The following is a 22498-nucleotide window of genomic DNA, read 5'->3' on the forward strand; positions in this document are numbered from 1 at the left end:
AGAATACAGTAACTGTTAACTGGAATTTTCAGGAGTATGTTGTAACTTCAGCTCAAAACCAAGGACAGATGAAGGAGAGCTCCAGTGCACCGAAGGAGTTTAGAAATATGAAACACCACTGAAAATTAATAGGATTTCTGCCTCCCAACACCTTGGGTTTGTGAAATCACCCCTAGATGTGTTTCTACTCCATTTGCAATATGTATTCTGTAGATTCTTTAGCTTCACTACTACCTCCCACCACGTACACATGCATCCTCTTCTGTCATCCAAGGATGCATTCCTATGAATTCAGAAGGATGCAGATCAAACCTTCAAAAAAGGAGTACAAGTTGGATTAATAACCACTACCAATTCTTTTCAAATATTTTGTGATGCTGAGAAGCAAAAGCCCTCTGCCCCACCTTCTCACTAGTGTCTCTGTCCGACCCCAACAGGCAGCCTAGAAAAGGCACTCATTCAAAGACCTGGAGGCTGGTTGAAGCCACCTGGCTTATCTGCACAGAATTCAGCCAGCTCTAGACCAACCTTTCAAGTGGTTTCCCTTCTGTATCACCACTGGGTGTCACCCCCAGAACAGCCACCATCAAAGTGGCTTTTTGTCCACCACAAGCTGCAGCACACAGAAATTCCCTTTTGAGCTCCATGGCAAGGCTTGCTGGGGACCTGGGGTGTAAACAAGCCTTGGTTTCCCCCTGCCACCCACTGGAGTGCCCTTTTGTCAGGAGCAACAAACAGCAAATCCCTGTATTGTGTCTGGCACAATGAAAGCTCTGCATGGCCTGGCCAGCTCCTGTGGGCCATGAACACCAGCATTAGTGCAACACAGTGGCTGGGAGGCAGCTTTCAAGCTGCCCTGGGGAAAATGAGCTAAGGGGAGGGCCAGTGCCTCCCCAGTATACTGGGGTTTGCACCATTAGATTAGTGCTCCTGAGTATTCTCCTCCATTTAAATTGTACAGCTCAAGAAATTCTCCAGTGGATAACCTCAAGCCCTCCCTGCCTGCACTGAAGCATACTGAGCTTCAAGCCCTCTGAAGGAGCTATGCTTGAGACTTGCTAATGGCCTAGGAACACTTTTGCAAGTACAAACACAAATGCAGGCATTTATGCTAGCGGCATAGATTTAAACAACTTGTCCCAAAGATTCATTTTCCAAAGAGAAGCAGCCAGAGAAGCCTGCACCCCCACTAGGCTCTGAAGACCTCGCAGAGCTCATTTTCAGGTGATCTGAACACAGGCTGACAGGAGCTACAAAGAGCTCAACACACCTAAAGAAAGGCAACTCAATCCCCTGTTCCTCAAGATGGACTCTCCAAAAATGGAAAGACAAAGGTTTAGGGGGACTTTCCTCGGATTAGGAAGCAAAGTCTCAACTGGGACTTCTGGGACCACGACACAGGAATCATTGGCTGTGCATCCTCTGCTCAGAAGACACATCACCACCACACAGAAAATTGTGGCCTGCACAGGGCTGGGCAGCCTGACATATCTTTCAACTCCCATGTTCAGATTTTGCAGGAAATACAGAGTAATGATGCTTCAGGGTAAGCCAAGCCAATGCATTCATTCCACACAGGCCATGACATCCAACAAATGCCATCATCTTTTACAGGAGACAAATTAATTAGCAGGGAGCAGGGCAGCCCTCTCACACTCCTGGGGTTTTGCAAACTTACGTGCACCACTGATTGCACTGCTTCAGTTTGATGCTCTTCCTATACATCATGTTCTTTCTTCCATGGCTCTTGCATGTGATGAGAAGCCACACAGACATGACCCTCATGCTCTACCTCCACCTTTTAATGTCAGTCACACCCAGATCTACAAAGCAAATCCACACAGCCTAACTCTTAAGTGGAAGTGGCTACCCAAGAAGAGTTTCCTCAAATCCCAAGTTGAAGACTACTTCAAATCCCACTCCCAATGGCTAGAAAGTCTAACACCTGTACATTGCCATGCAGCATGAATAACCATATCCTTGGAAAAACAAGGAGAGAAAGAATAAACCTGCTATTCTAAGACCAGTGCAAAGGGTTCACTGAAGGAAAGAAAACAAACTTCAAATCATCAAGCAAGATAGGTACATGAAGAGTACACCTCCATGTGCTGACCACCTTCAGGAACCAAAAGGCTTCCACAGAAATTTCTCCTTCAATTGCAAATAAAGCAAAGGGTAAAAACATACAATATACAGGAAAAAAAAGTTAATGAACCTGAGTTTTCTCCTACGTCTTTGATATTTTCAGTAAAGCTGCTTAGCAGAGAATGCATAATCCCTGTCCTCAATAATCCATAACAGCTTCAATTCAGCAGAGGAGGAGAAATTAGATACTTCAGCTGCTGTCTGTATGCTTTCCACAGCGTTTTCTATCTTTTTACAAAGCCTCAACACTACCCACGCCAATATTTCCCTAATTAAAATTAACCTTGGCCTACAGGCAATACTACCTGTACTAGAAGCAATGCCAGACAAACAGAAAGGAAAAACAAATAGAAAACATTAAAAAACAAAAAGGTACCTTGAAAAGAAGGAGGGAAGCACTACAAAAACCCAAAATCAACTAGGGGAAAAACCAGTTGTTTGCCAACAGAACTCATAAGGCCCCTCTTCTCACCAAGCCTTGGGTTTTGTTATTAAAACATATTTCTCATAGAAGCCCTTCTACACCACCAGCAACCTACATAACGGGGATTGAGTCATCCCCAGTGCGGCACCGGGACACGTGGGAGATATTATTAGCAGAGGCCAGGGAAGGCTGCCACACTACTACAGCTAAACTGCAGCTACCCTCCAAACGTCATCATCAGCAAGGGCACTGCCCCAGCCTGAGCTAGGCCTTTGGCTCCTGCCAGCTACGCTGAACAGCTGGTCTGCAAACAGCAGTGGGATTGTCCTGGATGCATGCTGGGATCATTAGGTGACTTCTGGATGGACTGTAGGAGGGAGCCAAGACAACCTCTCCAAGGTTCCCTACCCCTACTGATGTCAACAGGGTCCAGGAGCCCACAGGCACCATGGATTCATTTGCTTGGCATCATGTCTGAAGGCAGCACAGCATCATTCCTTGAGCACAGACAGGGCTAGGCAGCACCACCCAGCATTGAGGCACTGCTGCTGCATAGATTTTAAGGGAAAAAACCATGAGGAAACTCCTCTTCTTCCTGCCCCAAACAAACCCAAGGATCCCTGTAACATTTGGAAAGGAACTTGAGAGGAATGTTGGGACTGTCTTATACATCACACAGTTCACTATGGGCTACTCATACAAAGCAAGGACCGTCTGCCCACACACATCCCTTAAGAGGTGATTTGCAGAAAATCATCCTACAAGCTCAAGCCTCTCTTCTGTCCACACTGAGGAGATTTGATTCACATGTGAAGAAGCCCTGAAGTCATGCAATGGGAATGGCTATGCCCAAACAGACCCTTTCTGTCCTCTGACAGAGGCCAAGTGACCTGCAGGGATAACTTGTGACTCCTCCATGGGGAACAGCAGCTGCCACTTCAGCACATTAACATATAATCCTCCCAATTTCAGCTTAAAGGCTGCAAATAAGAGCTTGTGAGTCATTCAGCATATTCTGCTGGAGAACTGGGACAGATGGAGGGAGCAGGAACCAATCCCACCAGCTGATTTCCATCCTTCCCTGTCCGCAAGGCTGAGACATCTTTTCACCTTCTTTCCAGAAAAGCACTCAGATTCTTCACAAACCTGGATATATTTTACCTGCCAACCCATTCCCTGAGAGGGAGGGAAGGACTGCTAACGTCAGCTCACAGAACTGAGGCACAGAGACCAGGACTGCTACACTTGGAGGACTCATCCTAGCCATGCTAAAATATCTATGAATTTCTGGAAGGAGCTGGAGCTATTCACAAAAGCCCTCTCCAACCCAGCCCCCATTTAATAGTCAGAAGTGACAACTAAATTCAAGCCACTATCAGCTCCCTGCACAGAGAGGGTAGAAAGGCAGTAGGACATGGACCAAGCTGACCAGACTCATAGCTGGAAAAAGCAAGAGGTATACAAAACCCTCTGCACCCTTTGAGATTTCTGCTCAGGAGTCACAAATGATCTGGAGATGCACATCCTCTCCACCACCCTATGTCTTATAGGTCTAAGCTGTCTCTCCCAAAAGCCCTGATGGGTCCTAGAGTCTCCCTTCTGAGATTCCCCAAACAACTTCTTCCTTCTGCTTCCTACCAAGCAGACTGACACCGTGTATTTACAGCCAAAGTTAACACAGGCTCCACTCCTGGCTAGGAACACAAAAGCAGACAACTTCTGGAAAAAATCAAAGGGGAACACGTCACTGCTAGCATTGAAGATGGAGCTTGCCAGGGCTCCTCGGGGTTATTTGTCTTGTTGCCTGCTCCCAGGAAAGCTAGTGCGAAGCAGCCAATCCATCCTCATCATCCACCACACTCCCCTGAAACGCCCACCAGCAAGTTGTGCAAGAGACACTGCCTCAACAGCCAGTGCCTGCTCCCAGGCCAGCCAGCCACAGTGCCTGTGGTTCCTCAGGAGCCACAGAAAAAGCAGCAAGACACATGCCAACAGCAAGGCGCCAGCACCTCCAGACTTCCGCTTGGAGAAACAAAGAGCCAGGATTCACTTAATCAGAGTAGTACTTTAATCAGGCTTTATCACTGAATGAGTGCCGTAAACAATGCTATCTGAGGGCCTCAGATAAAAACTGCATATGCAGGCAATTGACTATCAGTATATAAAATAAGCTCAGTGTCAGCTGAGCCAGTTGGATTGTGCTGGAAGCCAAGAAGGTATTCTGCATTTTCCTCAGCTACAAGTGAAGTCAGAATTTGGCCTGCTGTTCCACTCTCCTCACAATCTTTAAAAACCTTCAAGGGTTTTGTGTTTAAACTAGAAAAGGTACAACATCAGCTGGGGAACTGACTGCTGCAACAGACAGCCTAAGCCAAGGAGAGTTCTAGCAGGTCAGCATACAATGACCAAACAGCTGAAGCTCCACCATGAGCCAATCTCTGATTTTTCTTGCCACCTCAACCGAGTTTTTTTCTGGGGACAGGTTATTTGCAATTTTTTTTTGAAGCGCAGCTTGTCTTAATGCTTCAACAAAGCCCTTGGGCATGCTTCAGAGACAGCAAGCCTGACCATGTTGGTGGTGGGCCTTGACATAAATTCAATCATCAACCATAAAGTAAGATACTTCAAGAGCTGGTTTGCTACGGCTCCTCTGACAAAAGTTACCATGCCCAGGCTGGGAAACATAACATACAGTCCTGAAACAAAGTCCAGCAGCTTCACTTGAACTGCTAGTAAAGAATAACTTCAGTAAATGGTAAGGCTCAACACCTAAACAGGCACAGGGAGGACTCAAGCCCTCAGGGGTGGATATCTGAGCAGACACCTGCATGGAGGAGTTTATTTTCAGAAACAGCTGCACTGTTCAACCTCTTAGGATATTGCTACGTTACTGCCTTATACGCCAGAGAACATGAGCTTTTCCTCCCACTCATGCACCAATGCTTCCAACGCAAAAGCTGTGCTGAGCCTGACTCAGCTTTACTTACCTCTGTACATGCCAAAGTAGCCTTCAGACCGAATTGTTTTAACGAGGCAGTCAGACCTGCAAACAAAACAGAGAGAATGAACCACAGGAGCTCAAAGGTGGGTGACAGCAGAGAAAAACAAAACAGATTTTCTTGGAGTGGTTTCCATTTACAATCTGTCAGCAAAACCCTCAGCTGAGACAGGAACCGTGTCAGCCTCTGAATGTGCCATTGTTGTGGCCTGAGTCTGTTTCAGCCCCTAATTCCCAGGGGCTTTGGAACCCCTGGCTCACCCTGCACATGCTGTCTGCTTTCTAGAAACACAAAAGGGGAAAGTGGGCTGTTTATCCAGGGTCCCCTGTGGCAAGCGTGCATGAGATGCTCTAACAAGCAGATCCCCATGTATGCGTTTTTAAATCCAGCTCTGGAAGGGCAATAAGGGGGGCCAAAACCCCCATGCTGACTTGTTCAACCTACTCTATGAAATGCAACACAAGGCACACAAACATTAGATGACCTGAACACTCAGTCATCTGTGGCCTCCAACACAGATTAAAGCATGCACTTTTAACACATCAGGTCCCACAGCAGGCAGTGAGCACTCAGGCTCTTTCAAGCATGGCAGCACAGTCCAAAGGGAAAACTATCGCCTTCCTCACTGCAAATACATTTATTGCAAATGGGAAAACCATACAGAGTGCTGGAATGGCTCAAAACCTTTTGAAAGCACAGACACACGCCTAGCAAATCCAAAGGAAGGCAGCACAGACTCCCTGGCTGTGTTCCCTCTCTGGACCACAGCTGCACAAAGAATGATGGCTGAAGCACAGTCCAAAGGGAAAACTATCGCCTTCCTCACTGCAAATACATTTATTGCAAATGGGAAAACCATACAGAGTGCTGGAATGGCTCAAAACCTTTTGAAAGCACAGACACACGCCTAGCAAATCCAAAGGAAGGCAGCACAGACTCCCTGGCTGTGTTCCCTCTCTGGACCACAGCTGCACAAAGAATGATGGCTGAAGGTGGCTTTAGAGAAGGGACAGGTACTTGCTGTGGCCATAGGGGAAGGGAAAGGTGCACATACATGCATGTGTGCACAATTCAAGGAACAAAAGGCTCTTTTAAGCCTTTTGGCTTAAAAAGGGAAGTGTGGCTCATGAGAACAAGAATGTATTTTTAAGAGATCTGGCAACACAAGATGTAAACTTCATCTCTGCTCTGTAGTAGTGTTGAGGTGGAAGAGAAGGAAATACAGGGTTCCCCTGAGGGCCTTATGGCCCTGCTTGTGTCCAGACTGTTCCAGGGTACCCCAGGTTATTTGTGCAGAGCACATCTTGCACTGCTGCCAGTTCTGGCAGTGAAATTCCCTTCTCTGCTGGGACACCCCACATCCTGTGGGATCTCATCTTTCACAGACCCCACCCCAGCTCCTGCAGCTTGTGCATAACCATCTTCCTTCTTCAGAGCAGCCCCTCCAACACATCTGATAGCCCCAGATATCTTGGTGCACCTTTCTTCTATCCCTCCCACCAAGTTCTTTCACTGCAGTGCTGGAGGCATTTTCCCTGAGCCAGTGGTGCTGCTTTGAACAAGCTGTGGCAGGGAGGGGAGTGGGAAGAGCTGCTCCTCATCACACTCATGCAGTGCTGCTGCCTCACCATAAGGCTTGCATGTCACTTCCAGCCCCCTGTGCTGCAGCAGAACGAGATGTAGCCAAGGCCATGCCCAGCTCTTCTCTCCCTGGAAAAAGGGAGCCAACAAACAACTAAAATGATACATAACACCCCTGGAGCAGCACAGCCCTAAAGCTCAGCTCTCTCCAGCCTGCTCCAAAGTGTCTTTAGCTCTTTCAAGTGAAAGGTTCCCCTGATGCCAAAGGTCTCTTGAGCTGAGCAGAAGCAAGGCATGCTATCTAAAAGTAAGACATACAAAACTTGTTGCCTTCCTGGGTGCTCAGCAGACACCTTTGAGAGCTGGTATTGATGGACATAGAGTGTTTCATCAAAAAAAAGCCCATGTAACTGGGGAGCCTTTCTTAGGAGCCAGCTCAAATATATAGGTAAGTCCTGTGTATTCCTTAACAGTGCCTCATCCCACAACAACTCCTGGCTATGGAGCAGATCAGCACTTGACTGCTGGAGGTGATCCTTAGGGAGGAGAAGCAATCTGCTGCAGCAGCAGGAGCAGGACACAACAAAAAGGAGAGGCAAGGCAAGGTGGGAGGCTGCATCCTGCCAACAAGCCTGGGCACACAAACAGTGCAGGGAGCAAAGAGCACAGGAACTGCCAAGGGAAGCACCAGAGCCTACAGCCTAAGCTCGTGCATCGTTACATGTCATCAGCTAGAGCAAGCAGGCACAGAGACCAAAACCATCAACATATGGAGCATTTCCTTCCTATTCCCACTCTGCCTCAAATTCTCCTGGGCAGGAAAGAGGAAAGTATGGTGTGGAGGTGCAGGGAACAGATAACACTACTCCTAGACAAAGTGGCAAGAGGACAGGACACTTCATCAGTCCCAGTCCCTTCCTCTCCCTCAACAACATCAGTATTTTTAGAAAACTAAGGCCTGTCTCTGGTTCCTAGGATAAAGCATCTTGTGCTGAGTGTGGTGTGCATTCCTACAGCAGATATACAGCCCTAAGCATCCCACCCAAACTCCAGATGAATTTGATGGGCTGGATATACTCACACCTTCTTTTCCTACATCCTGCAGGTTTTTTTGGACATAGGACTGCTAGGATAACTACAGCATGTGTCAACCTGTGATCCTTCAGAAGATCCACACGCAGTGGTCTAGTCTAGACTGGGAATGAGTGACTGCTTCCTCTTTTTAAAACTTACACATCAAAGGAAGGATCTCCAATATGAGAGTGATGGCTCAAGATTGTCCCCTGGCTTTCCTGGGGATGGCCTACTTCCTAGAAATGCTGAACTCACCTGCAAGAGGTAACAAAGTGGAAGGACTCCCTGCTGAAAGCCCCAGGAATGCTGCCCGTGTGGGCGGTACTCACAGGCTGGCGTAGAGGCGCTGGCCATTCTGCTGGTTCTGCAGGCGAGTTTTTGCCAGGTCAATGGGAAATACACAGGTGACCCCAATCAGCCCAGCTATCCCTCCATTGATCAGCTTGGCAGGTAAACTGTAAGGGGATTAGATAGAGAGAATCAGATGTCTTAGCACTGGGATAGCATCAGGGAAGGAAAAGAGGAAAGAACTGAGCCCTTTCGCATGACCAGAGTTAAGGCATGGCTGTGAGACAAGGCTGTCCCTCTTCAGCACGTAGGGAGTTCTGCCCCAGGGCAAAGCTTGGCTCTGCTGTATAAACAGGGGAGGTGGGGAAAGCAGCACATACCATCAGGACAAACCACTGATGACTGCAGTGGAGTCAGCTAACCCACACATTGCTAAGAGCAAGGGAAAAACCCCACTTCCCCAGGACCCAAGGGTTTCTATTGTCCCTAGATGAGAAAACAGAGTGCTGGACCATCTACCATGTGAGCAGCCTTTAGTTAGGGCCTGATGGCATCCGAGCCAGCAGGTTTACTGACAAATGCTTTCCTGCACCACAATAAGATACACATCTAATGAGAGGTTCATGACACATCAGCTGCTACCATCAGGTAGGAAGGAGCCCAGCAGAAGAGCCCAGCTGGCAGCCAAGGAGCAGACGGCTGCAGCCACAGGAAACTGTTTCCAGACCCACCGCCCAGGGCGAGGGGAACACACACAAAGCAACAGCCTGGTGAAACCCCCAGCCTGGCAGCCTGCACGGCCACAGATGCAGAGACGTGAGCTCATACCTCTCAGGGAAATCAAAACCTGGCTGGCTGCATGCACTTCCAGACCCAGGGCTTTTTCCACTCGCCTTTGTGTTCCCACAGGGAATTCTTGCAAGTGGCATTGAGTGAAAGCCAGATCAGCTAAACATGGGTTCCCAGCAAATTCAATTAAGAAAAATGTCCTGCACTTATATGCTCGATAAACCACTACACACAGAGGCAAAGGAAGACTGTTTGAGTCAGCTCCCTCCAATAAAGCACAGGATATGGCTCCCTGAACACAGGATGTGTTGGATATTAAACTGACAGCTGACAGCAGTCCTAGATTGCAGCTGGGTGAGCCAGCAAGGCCTAGTCCTCCCACAGGGGGAACAGACACGCTGCATTTCACGACAGTGATGTGCTGCTCAGGCAGGGGTGACAGACTGTGTTATCCTTTGGAAGCAGCAGTGGTCAGGCTGACCCTGTGGTGGGATGAAGCTCTGCAAACATGTTCCCCCCCATAGCACTGTGCAGCACTCTGCATCAAGGGGCAATTGCAGAGAGGATCAATAAGCAACAGAGATGAAAGAGCTGCCTCTCAGCTCCAGGCTCGAGGGAAAGGCAGGATACAGAGGCTCAAGGTCTCAACCTAAGGTCTCCCTGAAGGAAACAGACAAAAGAGGGGTGGAAAAATAATAAAAGTCTTTGTCTACAAGTGCTAAGCATGATTTTGTCACCCCAGGAAACTCCTTTTAGCCTCTGCCATCCTGCAGCTCCTGTTGAGCTCCTTCCTCAACACCTGCACTGATACAACACACACATGCAGCCCCAGGGCTGGCACAGCTGGAAGAAGAGGTGCCAAGGACAGGCAGGCAGATCTGAGCTCAGCTTACAACTCCAAACAAGACAGTGCTGACCAAGATTAAATCAAGCACAGTGTGTTCGAAGGCAGGCCCAAATCAGTGGGTGAGCCCAGTCCAGGGCCAGGCTGCAAGATCTCACCAGCTTGAGATTCTGTTGCCTCAGGGATCTTTGCACCACAGTCTGAGAAAGGGATAGATTTGCCTGCAAACTCCTACGCTCAACTTGTTCTCAGGACATGGGAGAACTCCAAACAGTAAGCTCCAAATCATAGCACTCTTCTTACTTAACCCACAGTCACACTGAAAGAGGAGGTTAGAGTCCAGATAAAAACGTGTCAAGGTGGAGGCATCACTGGGGAGAAGGGTGTTTCAAGACAAGATTACCTCAGCCTCTCCAAGTTCAGCTTTGAAGTCACTGCTGGCAGGTCACAGACTGTGAGGCACAACCAGTGCCCCTTTCCAGCCTCAGGACTGTCATCACTTCTCTAAGTGTCCCTGAAACACCCAGGGCAGGCAAACACTTGCCTCTCTCAACCTGTTCCAACAGTGAAATCACCTCAGGGTCTGTATCAGGTGGGAGTGAGACACAGACACGTGGCAAAGATCTTGCCTGCTGCTTTTGCAAGTGCAAGAGATTCCCCAGTTTCAGCACAGACCCCAGCAACAAAAGGGAATATACTGATGTGCCTGGGCAAGCCAAAAATTTGGGCAATGTGGGCTGCAGAGAGCCTCTCCCTGTCTGTGTGTGAGAAACTCTTGTTCAACACTCCCATCACAATTGAATCCAACCATGCAGATTCCCCTCTAAGCACTACAGAGGAAAGCTAGTATGGATTGGTTATATGGCCATATCTGGTGAGACACTGATACCAGGTTCCACGTGCACTGCTGCAGAAATGCAGTGCCCTCAATCTCACCTTGCAGCAAACCACTGCTGTTGATTTCAGTCTTTTGCTATCAATCCTCTTCTACTAAGGGATGACAGATGCATGCTGCAAGGGAAGAGGGGTTCAGTAGGCACTCCAAGCTTAAACAGATCTGCTTGGCTTGGCTGCCTGTGACTGCTGCAGGCATGAGGTCACATAGACTGGAGAGATAACCAGAGCAGGAGAGGTGAGGGATTTGAGACACAGAGAAGATCATGAGACAAAGGCCACCACACCTGAATCAAAAGCTTTTTCTCTTGTGACTAAGTCATCCATCCCACTTTTCACTTCAGTGCTCTCTGCTCTCCCAAGGGATAAGAATCCACTGTGCCTAGTCTCTCTGTCCTACTTAGCTTCTGCACAGCTACTACTTCTCAATACCTACATGCTTAAGGCTTAGTGAAACAGGGACAACACAGGCTAGCATGCAAATAAAGCCATTTGCTCAGTTTAACACAAGAAGGAATAGAAAGGCATCCCAGTTGTCCTCTCCTAGTGCTCCTCCTCAGCCCTTTTAAGTAGTCCCTGTAGCCAGCAAGCTCCTGTTCACACCACCAAGAGCACATCGGAGAGGCCAAAGGACATCTTGTACAACACGTCTCCTCTTCCTTCAAAATACCAAACTTCAAGTGGTCATGGACATCTGGTTCTTTTGCTCTGCTGAGGCTATCAGGAACACACATCTGTCAGCTCCATGGAGGTGAATCTCAGCATGCCCTTCATGGGTGTGCAAGAAGAGTGCCAAGTGCTCTCGTAACTGGGTAGCCAATGACGGGCAAATCTGGGCACATCCACACTCCACAATGCCATCCTGTTATCAGCACAGCTCAGGTCTGTTTGCATTTGCAGAAGACAGGCATACATGAAGATACCCTAATCATGGTGAACACTGAGAAGGGGCAGCCCTCCTGCTTGAACCATTCAGGCACTGCCAAGTCCTGGCCCTCTGTCACCAGGTTTCATTGCCCTGCTGACCCTGCTTGCCCTGAGCTGGTAACCTGAAAAAGCAGATGTCAGAAAAGCATCACAAAGAACTCCATATGAATTCCACAGCATGTAGGAGTCACTTATCTGGGGCAACTTCACAAGCAGCAGGACTGTGCAGATCCATCTGAAACAGTTCTTAGGAAGCTAAGAGTAAAACTATGTCTTTCCCAAAAACGCATCCCAATTCATTTCCAGGGAGGACTCAAATTGAGCCTTTGCAAATACCAGGATCAACGCTCTTAGTTCCCACTGTGCACTTAAGTGTCACTAATCATTGTTGGTACTTCATGTTCCTGCAATCACTCAAGCATTGACTGTCTTTAGAAGAAGGGTACGAGGCTGCACAAGGCCACGTGGACTTTGTAATTACAAGCACTGCATCCTTGGCTGGTCAAGGAGCTGGCTTTGCTCCCCTGATGTCAGCAGCTGAAGTCAGCAGGTCAAGGTGACCTTTGAAAGAGGAAGCAAAAAAGAACAAACTCGTGCAGGGTAAGAAGCAGAGGGAAGAAAAGAAAAAGGCAAGGAGAAATAAGAACTGAAGAAAGCAGAGATGCAACAACATGGCAGTGACAGAAAATACGAGAAAGTTGGAAAAAAGTAGGTAAGAAAGGAACAGAGAAGGAATCAGAACTATTTAAGGCCAGGAGAGATGATCAGGTGATTTCCTCCAACCTCTTGTATGACAAACAGAAATAAGTTTGAAAGACTGTAAGAGAAATACCTAGAGAACAACCAACAACTGAAAAAGTTTAAAAAAGTTACCTGATCTGTTTATCAGCCATTTAATTCAAACTTGATCTTGTTAAGAAATGAATCTGTTCCTTCAAATCGTTCTTTAATTTCTTTTTCAGTCACTTCTTTTTCACTTCAGTTTCTTCCTGGGAAAGGACAGAAAGATATCAAGGAGACAAAGTTGAGACATTTACACTCTCCCTGAAGCTCAGATGCTACTGGGCAGGCTGTAGGGTTAGGCCAGCTGAGGAACAAGTCACTTAAAGGAGCACCTGATCTCCTCAAAGAGGAGACTGAGCTTCCAAAGGAGCCTTATAAATGTGTGTGTATAAAAATATACAAGCACATATGGAGGGCTGAGTTGCCAGAGCCATCAGGCCCTAGCAGCATGTGAGTAAGTGCAGCAGCCAGGCAGTGCATGGGCTCTGCCCAGCATCCAGGACAGCAGTGTCTGTCACTTCTCTCAAGCTCCAGGGAGTGTTTCACACCATACCATGTGGACTCCCAACCCTCTGCAGGTCCATACAGCCACCCCAAGACAATCATGCATCATCACAAGACTCATTCAACACTTCCCTCCAACACGCTCTGAAGGACAGTCTTCTAAAAACTGTTCCTCCAGAGGTTACCATCCTTCCACTGCTTGCCAGCCCAAATGGACAGCCCATGGTCAGTCTTGTGCCAACATTGTCTTTTATGCACTGCCTCTCCCTCCCCAAGCTATTGATGCAACTTTACCCTTTGGACCACTCCTTTCAGCTCAGTGCCTACTGGCACAGCACTGAAGCTCCAAGGCTGCAGGAACAGGTTCTCTTTAAGACTCCTAATTGCTACTGTTTAATGAGAGCTGGTAGGATTCACCACACAAAGAAATCTGGACACTGGAGAAAATTTCAGAAGCAGCCAAACTTTCAGCTTTCTGGAGATGTCCTTCCCAGCATGGGAATGTGATGCTCTATGCATCAGGCACTCTGTAGCACTCAGCCAGTTTCTTCCCTCTTGCCTTCCACCTTTCCACCTGCCACCTGGATGGCAAGCCAGAAGCAGAGAAGATACCTTTGCCCTTTGCCTCTGAAATGAAATTTGCCCCTTATTGCAGACTTCCTAAGCCACACAGAATCTCACATCCAACAGGGTGGTTTACAGGTTGAGACTTCTGCTCTGGAGATACAACCTGAGGCCCAGAGCATTCCTGAAATAAAAGGTCCCTGAAAGTATAATGAGCTGGTAATGGTACAAACAGATAAAGTTCAGCACTGACCTGCTCCTGCTCCCTGTTACACTGAGTCCCAAGAATAGGACAGAACGAAACCATATGCATAGTTCCACTCTTGAACAACATGAGACTGAAACTGCCTTTTCTGGAGTCCCACATTCAGCTAAAGCTGTGAGAGACCAGCAGATGAAGCTCACTAAGGAAAGGGGCTCCTCTTCAAAACAGTGCACACAAACCTCACCCACTGCACCATTACACCTTCCGTGACCTCTGCTCAGACAGTTTACATCATCTTGACATCTGTGGACACAGACCATAAAAATCTCCAGATCAGCTAAGTCTGCACTTTCCAGGCGAAAATCACTTACACCTTTCACTATGTGTGCCTTCATATGCCTGTCCACAAGACTAGTTTGGTTTAGGTTAGCCTAATTCTCTATCAATTTAATCACAAGAAGACCAAAATATAAAAATACAGGAAGACCAATTGCTGAAAGCCTGTAACCCTGGCATAAACAAGTCCTGAAGCATGAAAACTCACTTGATAATATCTATACCCTCAGTGGGATATTTGTGTTTATTGAGGCAGCAGCTCTGACAAAACACACACACTGAGTAGTCCTGACATCCATCCCCAAGCTCCTGCAAAACTTCCCCCTTTCTGCCCCTGCTGCACCCTTCCCTGCAGAGAGGCACTTGGAAGAACAGGCACCCACCACAGAGGGCAACACCAAGAAATGACAGCAAGGCTGCAAATATTCACCACTGACAGGGAGCCAGAAGAGTAAGAGACTGAGATGGACACACGAAAGTATCACAGAGCTGTTTCTTACCTGCTGACACAAGAAGAGTGATGGAGTCCCTCTGCACCGAGAGAGACTTGAGACAGCTGAGTTTAGCTCTCTCTTCCCTGTTTTATTTTGACTTTTGGCTTCAGCTCTTCACCTGCCCAGTAACTACAGAGTCCTCCCCAGCTGTTTGATCCAGCCGACAAACTGCTGCTGCTTCCCAGCAGGGAACAGATGCTCCTGCTGCAGCTGCACAGCAAGAGAGGGTAAAAACAACCTTCCTGGGTATAAAACTGGGCAAAGTTACAGGTTTCCTTGGTGCTGTCTGTACAGCCAGCAAATACCAGGACTAGTATCATCTCCCCTAACAAAAGCTACTCAACTCGCGGACGAGCAACGGGAAGCAAACAATGTGATCATTTTACAGCAGACACCAGCACTTGATAACTGTTTAAACAGCACCTGGCACAGCAGAGGCCTGAATGTCCGTGGCCAGGGGATTTTAATGAATTAAGGGATTTTAATGCACTGAAGTGGAAAGCTTATTTGAGCCCTGTTTGTTTAAACAGAGCTCCAACGAATGACCATTTGCAAAACAAACCCCAAGTCACTGCAAACTCTATTTGAGCACTTTGCTGTAATCTATAGAACTCCCTGAGTTCCTTAAAAGATAGAGAATGATGAAGCCTTCAGTGACCTGGCCAGGGATTTTCTGGGGAGAGCCAGACCCAAGGCAGGAAAATAGCTGCTACAGACCTGCAGCCCAAGAGTGGGGGGAAAACAGGCTGGGAAGAGAATGCTGGTAATTTTATAGGACATTTAGAAAACAAATCCAGAACAACATTGTACATTTAACCTAGAAAGGAAAGAGATTAAGTAAAGACCTAAGTATATCTCCCCAGGAACACGGTGCTCTCAGGAGCCAAAAATTGCAGTTAAAAGCAGGCTGAGCAGAGGTGTAGCTCCAAGGCTTCCTGTGGGAGCTGTGTCTGGGAGCAGAGCTTGCATCTTCCCAGGAAATCGCCCATCAGCACCTGCACTGGGGCAGCAGACAAGTCAGCAGCATCAAAAAGGTGCTGATGCCTCAGAAAGTCTTTGTATAATTAAACTCTATGGCCAGATGGGCTGGAACTGGGAACCTGCATGGCACAAGGAGCTGAGAGGAAAATGGTAGCAGGTGGGCAGGGGAAACGAGAGCCACCTGAAAGCTAAAGATGCTGCACAGCCCTCGTGGAAGGGGATCCTAAATCGAACATCCCATAATTAATAGAGTGAGAACTGCACGGGTGATGAATTATGCAGCCTTGTTTCCTTCCCAGAGTGCTGTTAACACAGCTAGGCATGGATTAATGCCCTATTACTTGCACACCAGGACATCGCTTTTACATTTATTAAAATGATCAAGGAAATTAGTTTCAGAGTTCCACACACACCATGGCACAGGGAATCACCTCTGTGCTAGGTGGAGAGGTGGCAGAAACAGCCCAAAGCTCACGCTGATGCATGTAAATAGCCCAGGAGCCTCCTCAACCCAGACTCTTCCTTTCCTCACCTCCCAATATCTAGCTCCAGGCAGTGACAGAGCAGGCAGACTGGGGATACCTCAATGCAGCCCTAGCCAACTCTGGATGCGTCTGGTCCTCACAGTCTAAGCCACTGGCAAAGTGCTGCTATTTTTCTCCTTTGCTTTGACACACACTTCCTACGCTACCCAGACAGTAAGGGTTTCTCCAGGAGGGCCAACCTTTACATCTGCACTCTTGATCAGCCTAGGGCACGGGGCTGAACTCTCAACCTTTGGTTCTTGCCTTATCACCTGAAGGAAAATTGCTTACCAGAGAATCAGAGCCCAGCATGGGGCGTGGAGGGGAGCACACAGACCGCATCATGTCTCATACCATGTGTCACACCAGCAAGCTTGGATTGGAGAACAGGCACACAACATCTTCACGAGCCAGGACATCACAGGAGAAGGAACAGGTTAAGCCTACCCACACCTCTTAGACCATGTTCATAGTGCCATGACACTGCCCAACGGATGTGGGTTGCCACCTCTACCCCAAGATGCCACAGCCTGACCTGGGTACAACACCCTCCTTCTCCTGCTCTCCCTCAGCCTGTCAGAGCCACCGCTGGCATCCTCCAAGCCAGATGCAGACTCCTAGTCCACCAGCTTGCCCAGTCCTACCAGCAGCAGCCCCCACCCTCCCCAGAGGCCACTGCTTTGCTTCTGCCCTCTGCCAGCCCTCCCATTTCCAGGTTCTCCCCTCTCCAGCAGCCCCACACAGAGCACATCCTCTCAGGAACAGACTGTAGGACACACGGATTTATCTGAGCACGCTGCAGTTTTGACAGAAAACCTTTAGCAAACAACACTTGGTGCTGTGGCCGGAGGAAGCAAACCCATCCTCTCCCTGCACATGTGTTCCCATCCCTGCTTTCATGCCAGCACAAACACTTGTGCAAAGTAGTCAGGCAGGAATGAGACAGAACTAGAGGTCATCACGTACTGGAGCTGTCACTGATGGCAAACATCCAAACTACAACCTTGAGTTGAAAATAATTAGCAGAAGGGGAAAGTCAGGACTCCCTTCCACATATTTCCATTTGTCTTGAGAGCAGACAAAAATGCCCTGGTGAGAGATGCTGATGTCAAGGAGCAGGGCTCAGGGGGTGAGAGAAGGGAGCAAAGCCATTCACTGAGTCAAAAGAACAGTCATGCAACTGCTCACAGGCAGAGAAGGTGGGGGAAACAATCAGAGAGAGGAGAAATCCTCTGGGATCAGCACAACACTTTCCTTCACAGCACAAACCCGTCTAAAGGTGTGGACAGTCTACCAAATTTTGCTTATGGCTGAAGCAAAGCTGTCATCACAGCAATTAGGTTTAAGGAGTGCAAATGGAACTACAAATATTTCCTGAGAGAAGCTGCTTTCTAGATGCGTGCCAGGCACAAAATGCACAAGGGAGTCAGCACCAGGAAACGTTACCTGGAGAGAGGCTGTCAACATGGCTCTCCCCTGCTCAGAACATTTTGGGATAGAGGGGTTGGAGGGAATCAGTGTCAGTTTAGTCTCTGCTGCTCACTTCCCTTTAGGACCCTGAAAGCAGAGACTGCCATGAATTTCCTTGCAGCAGCAGGCAGGGCATCAGTCCTGAAGAAAACAAATCAGCTCTCGAATATGCTGGTGGATGCTTCCCACCGTCAGTGACTGTCACCTCTCCATCTGCACAGAGGGACAGAGCAGCCCCTGCTCACCATTCTGCTAGCAGGCAGAAGCCCCAGGGCTGCAGACTCACCTGCCTCGTGGTCAGCAGTCAGCTGTCCCTGGGTGACACTGGGATTTGAAAGCACCGAGTCCAGGGCACTTTTCCTCTTGCCTCAGGTGATAAAAGGCCAAAGTCCCAGCGAGGAGGTGCCATGCCAGCTGCCTGCACCATTGGCTGCTCACAACCCCGTGGGACAGGCTCCGTGGCACAGTGCCCACTCAGCTTGCAAGACACAGGGATGCTGAGCCCCAGTACACAGGGCACTTGCTCCTCCTTCCTGACAGCACTCAGCTCCTGCAGTCCCTTCCATCCTCCTTGACTTACCTCTCTCCTGCAGCTTCCCTCCAGCTGCTCAGGATGGGTGTCCCCCTCCACCCCCTCCTACCGACATGAAAACTATCAAGCTGACACCCTTGCACTGCAAGCAAACTTTGCCCTCATACCCACCCTTCACACTCCTTGCTCAGCCCGGGGAACCTTGACTTCTTCATGCTGCAAGACCTTCTGATGAGAGAACATCTCAAAACATCTCCTGCATGCCACAAAGAAACAGGCAAGTTCCCTGGCTGAGGGTATGTTATAGAGGTGTTTGGATTTGCAAACACACCTGGTGGCATTACAGAATTACCTTGTTGCCCACAGAGAGGAAAGAAAAAGAGGAACAAAACTCCTGAGCAGCAGTAAAGGCTCCTGAGCTCTCATTCCAGCTCCATCACTGACTTGCCCTTCACCTTCAGACAGGATTTCCAAGCAAAACTGGCAGCCTGAGTAACACCCTGTGCCTATGACAACATTCCAGCTTAGGAAAAAAAACAAGTCATGAACAAAAATAGTTCGATATCTTAGCAGATACACTTACCCACCACATCCTTTACCCATCCAGACCAATGTAGCCACCCGTAATGTAGCAACAGGAGACACAACAGGGCCATGCTGGAAGTGTCACAGGGAACAGTTCTGCAAGTCTCTGGGACTAAAGCAATGTTCTACATTCTGATACTGCACTGATAGTTGAACTGTTGCAACTATCCTCCACACCAGGATTTACTTGAGATTACAGGAGATTCACACAACAGCAGTCAAGAAGACAAAACTGGCCTTGAAAATGCAGCCACCCCATCACTCTCCAAAGAGGGAGAGGGGCTCTCTCTGCTGACTCCACAGCAGGCATCCACTTGAGTGGAGAAGCAGGTATCACTGGAAAGGAAAGGGACAAAAAAAGAGCAGGGAAGCAGATGAGGACCTTCCTGCCTCCAGGCAGTAGGAGCAGCAGGAACACACCCAGTTTTCCTACTCCCTCCCCTCTGGGCTGGGCCCCGGCTCCTACCACAGCATCATGCAACTTTGCCTGCTTTGCTTACTCAAGTTTAAGACAACACGCTCTCTGCAAGAGCTAAGGCTTGGAGAAAGGCCTCCAAAGGCACTGTGAGCAGCAAGAGAAGTGCCTTCCTCACCCAGAGACCTTCTCCAGGCCAAAAATCCAGCAGCTTGCTTGGATCAGTGCAGAAGCCATTTGCCCTATTGCTTAATAGGGGGAGTCCCATGGAGGCCTCTTGCATCAATCAGCATGATCGCTCTCCTAGACAAGTTTCCTACCCCTCAGATCTACTCCAGGACAGCTCAGGAAACAGAGTCCAGACCTATGAACATAGGTCCTCACACCAGATCACACTCCAATTACCAGAGTACATCCCCACTTTGGCTGGGCAGAAAAGTTTGCAAAGGGCAACTGCTTGATGACAAGCCATCTGCATTCCAGACAGACAGAAGGACTTGAGGAGCAGGTCTGTGCTGTCTGGAAAAAACACCAGATATACCCTTTGACTTTGCATGTCATGATAAAACTACCTTGGATCGAGAGACAGAAAGTTTATGCTCATATAGAAGCTAGACTTGGATATCAGTACTTGAAGTATGTCAGAAGGCCCTAACACACACCTGGGATGTGCTGTTTTAGGGGCTGCACTGACCTTCAGTCAAGGAAAGTCCCTGTTGCAAAAATAAAGTTTTGCTACTGAACTGCAAGACAGGATGAGTAAGGACACCCATCAAAAGTGACTCACACGGGGCTCACATGGAAAGTCCTGCAATCCAAGATATCAGAGCTGCCAACCTGAAGGAACTGGAGGGAAGGTTTCAGCAGAACAAATAACCTTGCAGTCATCTTACTGAGAACACAGAGCAGAATCCTGCTCCACACAAAGACAACACATTAAAATGCTCTTTTAAGGAAGTGCTTTCCCTCACAGGAGAGAAAAAGAGACAACACGGCTAAAAGTGCTCACAGCAGCCCTGGCAAGACTGAAGGGGAAAAAAAGAAACCCATGGGAGCTGTTGCTGCTCTTCTTATCTCAACCTGCCACCTCTCCAGGTTCTCAAAATGGCAACTGGGTCTAGTGGATGAGTCTCAAGAGACCTGGCTCCCCTGCTCTGCACGAATGCCACGTCAAGTATGCTGCAGCCCTGCTCCCGTCATTCCTCTGAACACTTACAACAGAAGTAACAAGCCTCTAAATTTAGGACAACTACTCATGCTCAAAGGCAAAGTCAGCCTTGGAGTATGTGCCAGAGGGCCAAAAACTCTTTCCATGTGTCTCATCATAAACTCTTCAGAGATGTGGTGATTCAAGGTCAGGGCACGGCCATAGCAGAAAATCAGGCCCAGCATTTTGCCTGAAAATAATGATGGGTTCCAGTCTTAGGTCTGTAGAGACCTGCAAGTCCCTGCACCAGTTCAAAGGGATCTGTAAAGAGTACCTACTGAACAAGTAATCCAGCAGCAAACACAATGAAATACATGTATGTGGTAACTTCTACATAAAATGATTATTTAAATTCAGATTATAATGGGCCACGTTATTTTGAGGCTGAAGAGCCAAAAGTGAAGGTACAAGCTGACAGTAAAACAGCCTGCACATGATCCTGCTGATGTACAAGCAAATACAGTTTGGACCCTGATGGACAACATAAGTGGGTACTTATAGCAGTGATGCCCCTTTACAAGTACCACTTGAGAAACCGTGTAGTCACGCGTTGAACTGCTGTGATTCTAACTATTTTTAAACCCACCTTCCTCTGGATCCTTTCTCTGTATACCAGTTTTTATGGAATTACAACTTCAGAGACATGCAGCACTGGCTGGAGAAAGAAAACAACTTTGCTGAGCATTTGGAAGTCTGGCAGGTGGGAGACAGCACTGGGAAAACAAGTAACTTATATACAGCATTTCTCTCCAATAATCTGTGGTGGTCCAAAAAAAAGGCAGAGCAGCTGCAGTGACAGATAGTCCAACCCTTTGATCTGGAAGGACATACTATGAAGAAACTAAATGCTGCAAATCCCTCACTTGGGTGCTCTGCCAAGAGACTGGCAGAGTACAAAGTTTCCCCCTCCCAATTTAAAATCATCACCGTGCACAAAGCAGTCATTAAAAACAACCAACCAAGAAGCCAAGGGAAAGCAAGGGTTGGATTCCAGCTTGCTTGGTAGGACTGAGGTAGAGTGCTGAGTTGAGGTCCTGGAGCATGAAAGGGACCATTCATTCCCCACCAGCAACAAAACCAGGGCTCCTGGCTCTCAGCTTTCTTCTCTGAAAGAAAGGGGTGCCAGTGGTCCTGCTGGGAGGAACAATCATCTTTTCAGGCCAGATTGCAGCAGCAACACTCAAACCACCACAGAGCTGTTCCTGCTAGACACCTTGAAGTGTGTAGTCCTGGGGCAGTGACAGCCTGCTGTGGCCAAACCCAAGGCTGCAGAGGGGAAGGACTAACAGCCCAGTTCAGTGCTGTGCCCATGGTGGGCTCTGCCTTGAGAGGGAGCAGTCCTGCCTTGGGGCTAGCATGATCACCTTTACTAGATGAGTATGTTTTTTTTCTCAGAACACTGCATGGAGCACTAAAAAAGGCTTTTCTTCTTGAAAGTTGGGCAGGGAGGGAGGAGGGCATGGATATAAACTCTTCTTTTGAGATGAAAAACAACACACAAATCCAAGTTTGTTTCCCCTACATTGTGTTCCCTCAGGCAGATGAAGAAGACCCATCATAGAAACAGCCCCAACTTCAGCTACTCCAGGGTTGTAAATTAAGCTCCAACCCTTCCAGCCCAGCAGCCAGCAAAGGGCCTGCTGAGCCAGCTCTGACACATGGCTGCACCCACAGCACAGCACGAGGGAAGACCAGTGGAGATACTGGGTTAAAACTCCACCACATCAAGGCTGCTTCTTCCTTCTCCAAACTCACCTGTGCCAATGAACTGCCAGAGAAAAGAAAGAGAGGAACAAAAATCCTCACTGGCAATTGTGGTTTAATGTTAGCGCTGGCAACTAAGTACCACATAGCCACTGGCTCATTCCCAACCCCTTTGTGGGATGGGAGAATCAGGAAAAGAAGTGAAACTCATGGGTTGAGATAAAAACAG

At 48.2% G+C, this 22498-nt stretch overlaps 1 protein-coding gene across 1 annotated transcript in view; it reads right to left on the bottom strand.

Annotated features, from left to right (window-relative positions):
* The window catches only part of LOC103807650 (mitochondrial glutamate carrier 1-like), a 26653-nt gene extending 13693 nt beyond the window's left edge, over positions 1-12960 (bottom strand). Inside the window, 3 exon segments of the mRNA XM_009080391.1 lie at positions 5557-5612; positions 8553-8678; positions 12839-12960. Coding sequence (XP_009078639.1) covers positions 5557-5612; positions 8553-8678; positions 12839-12858 — 202 coding nt within the window. The 5' untranslated portion in view covers positions 12859-12960.
* Positions 12961-22498: the final 9538 nt, after the last annotated feature.

This window comes from Acanthisitta chloris, unplaced genomic scaffold (assembly GCF_000695815.1).
Source record: "Acanthisitta chloris isolate BGI_N310 unplaced genomic scaffold, ASM69581v1 scaffold26858, whole genome shotgun sequence".
NCBI classification, from domain to species: domain Eukaryota; kingdom Metazoa; phylum Chordata; class Aves; order Passeriformes; family Acanthisittidae; genus Acanthisitta; species Acanthisitta chloris.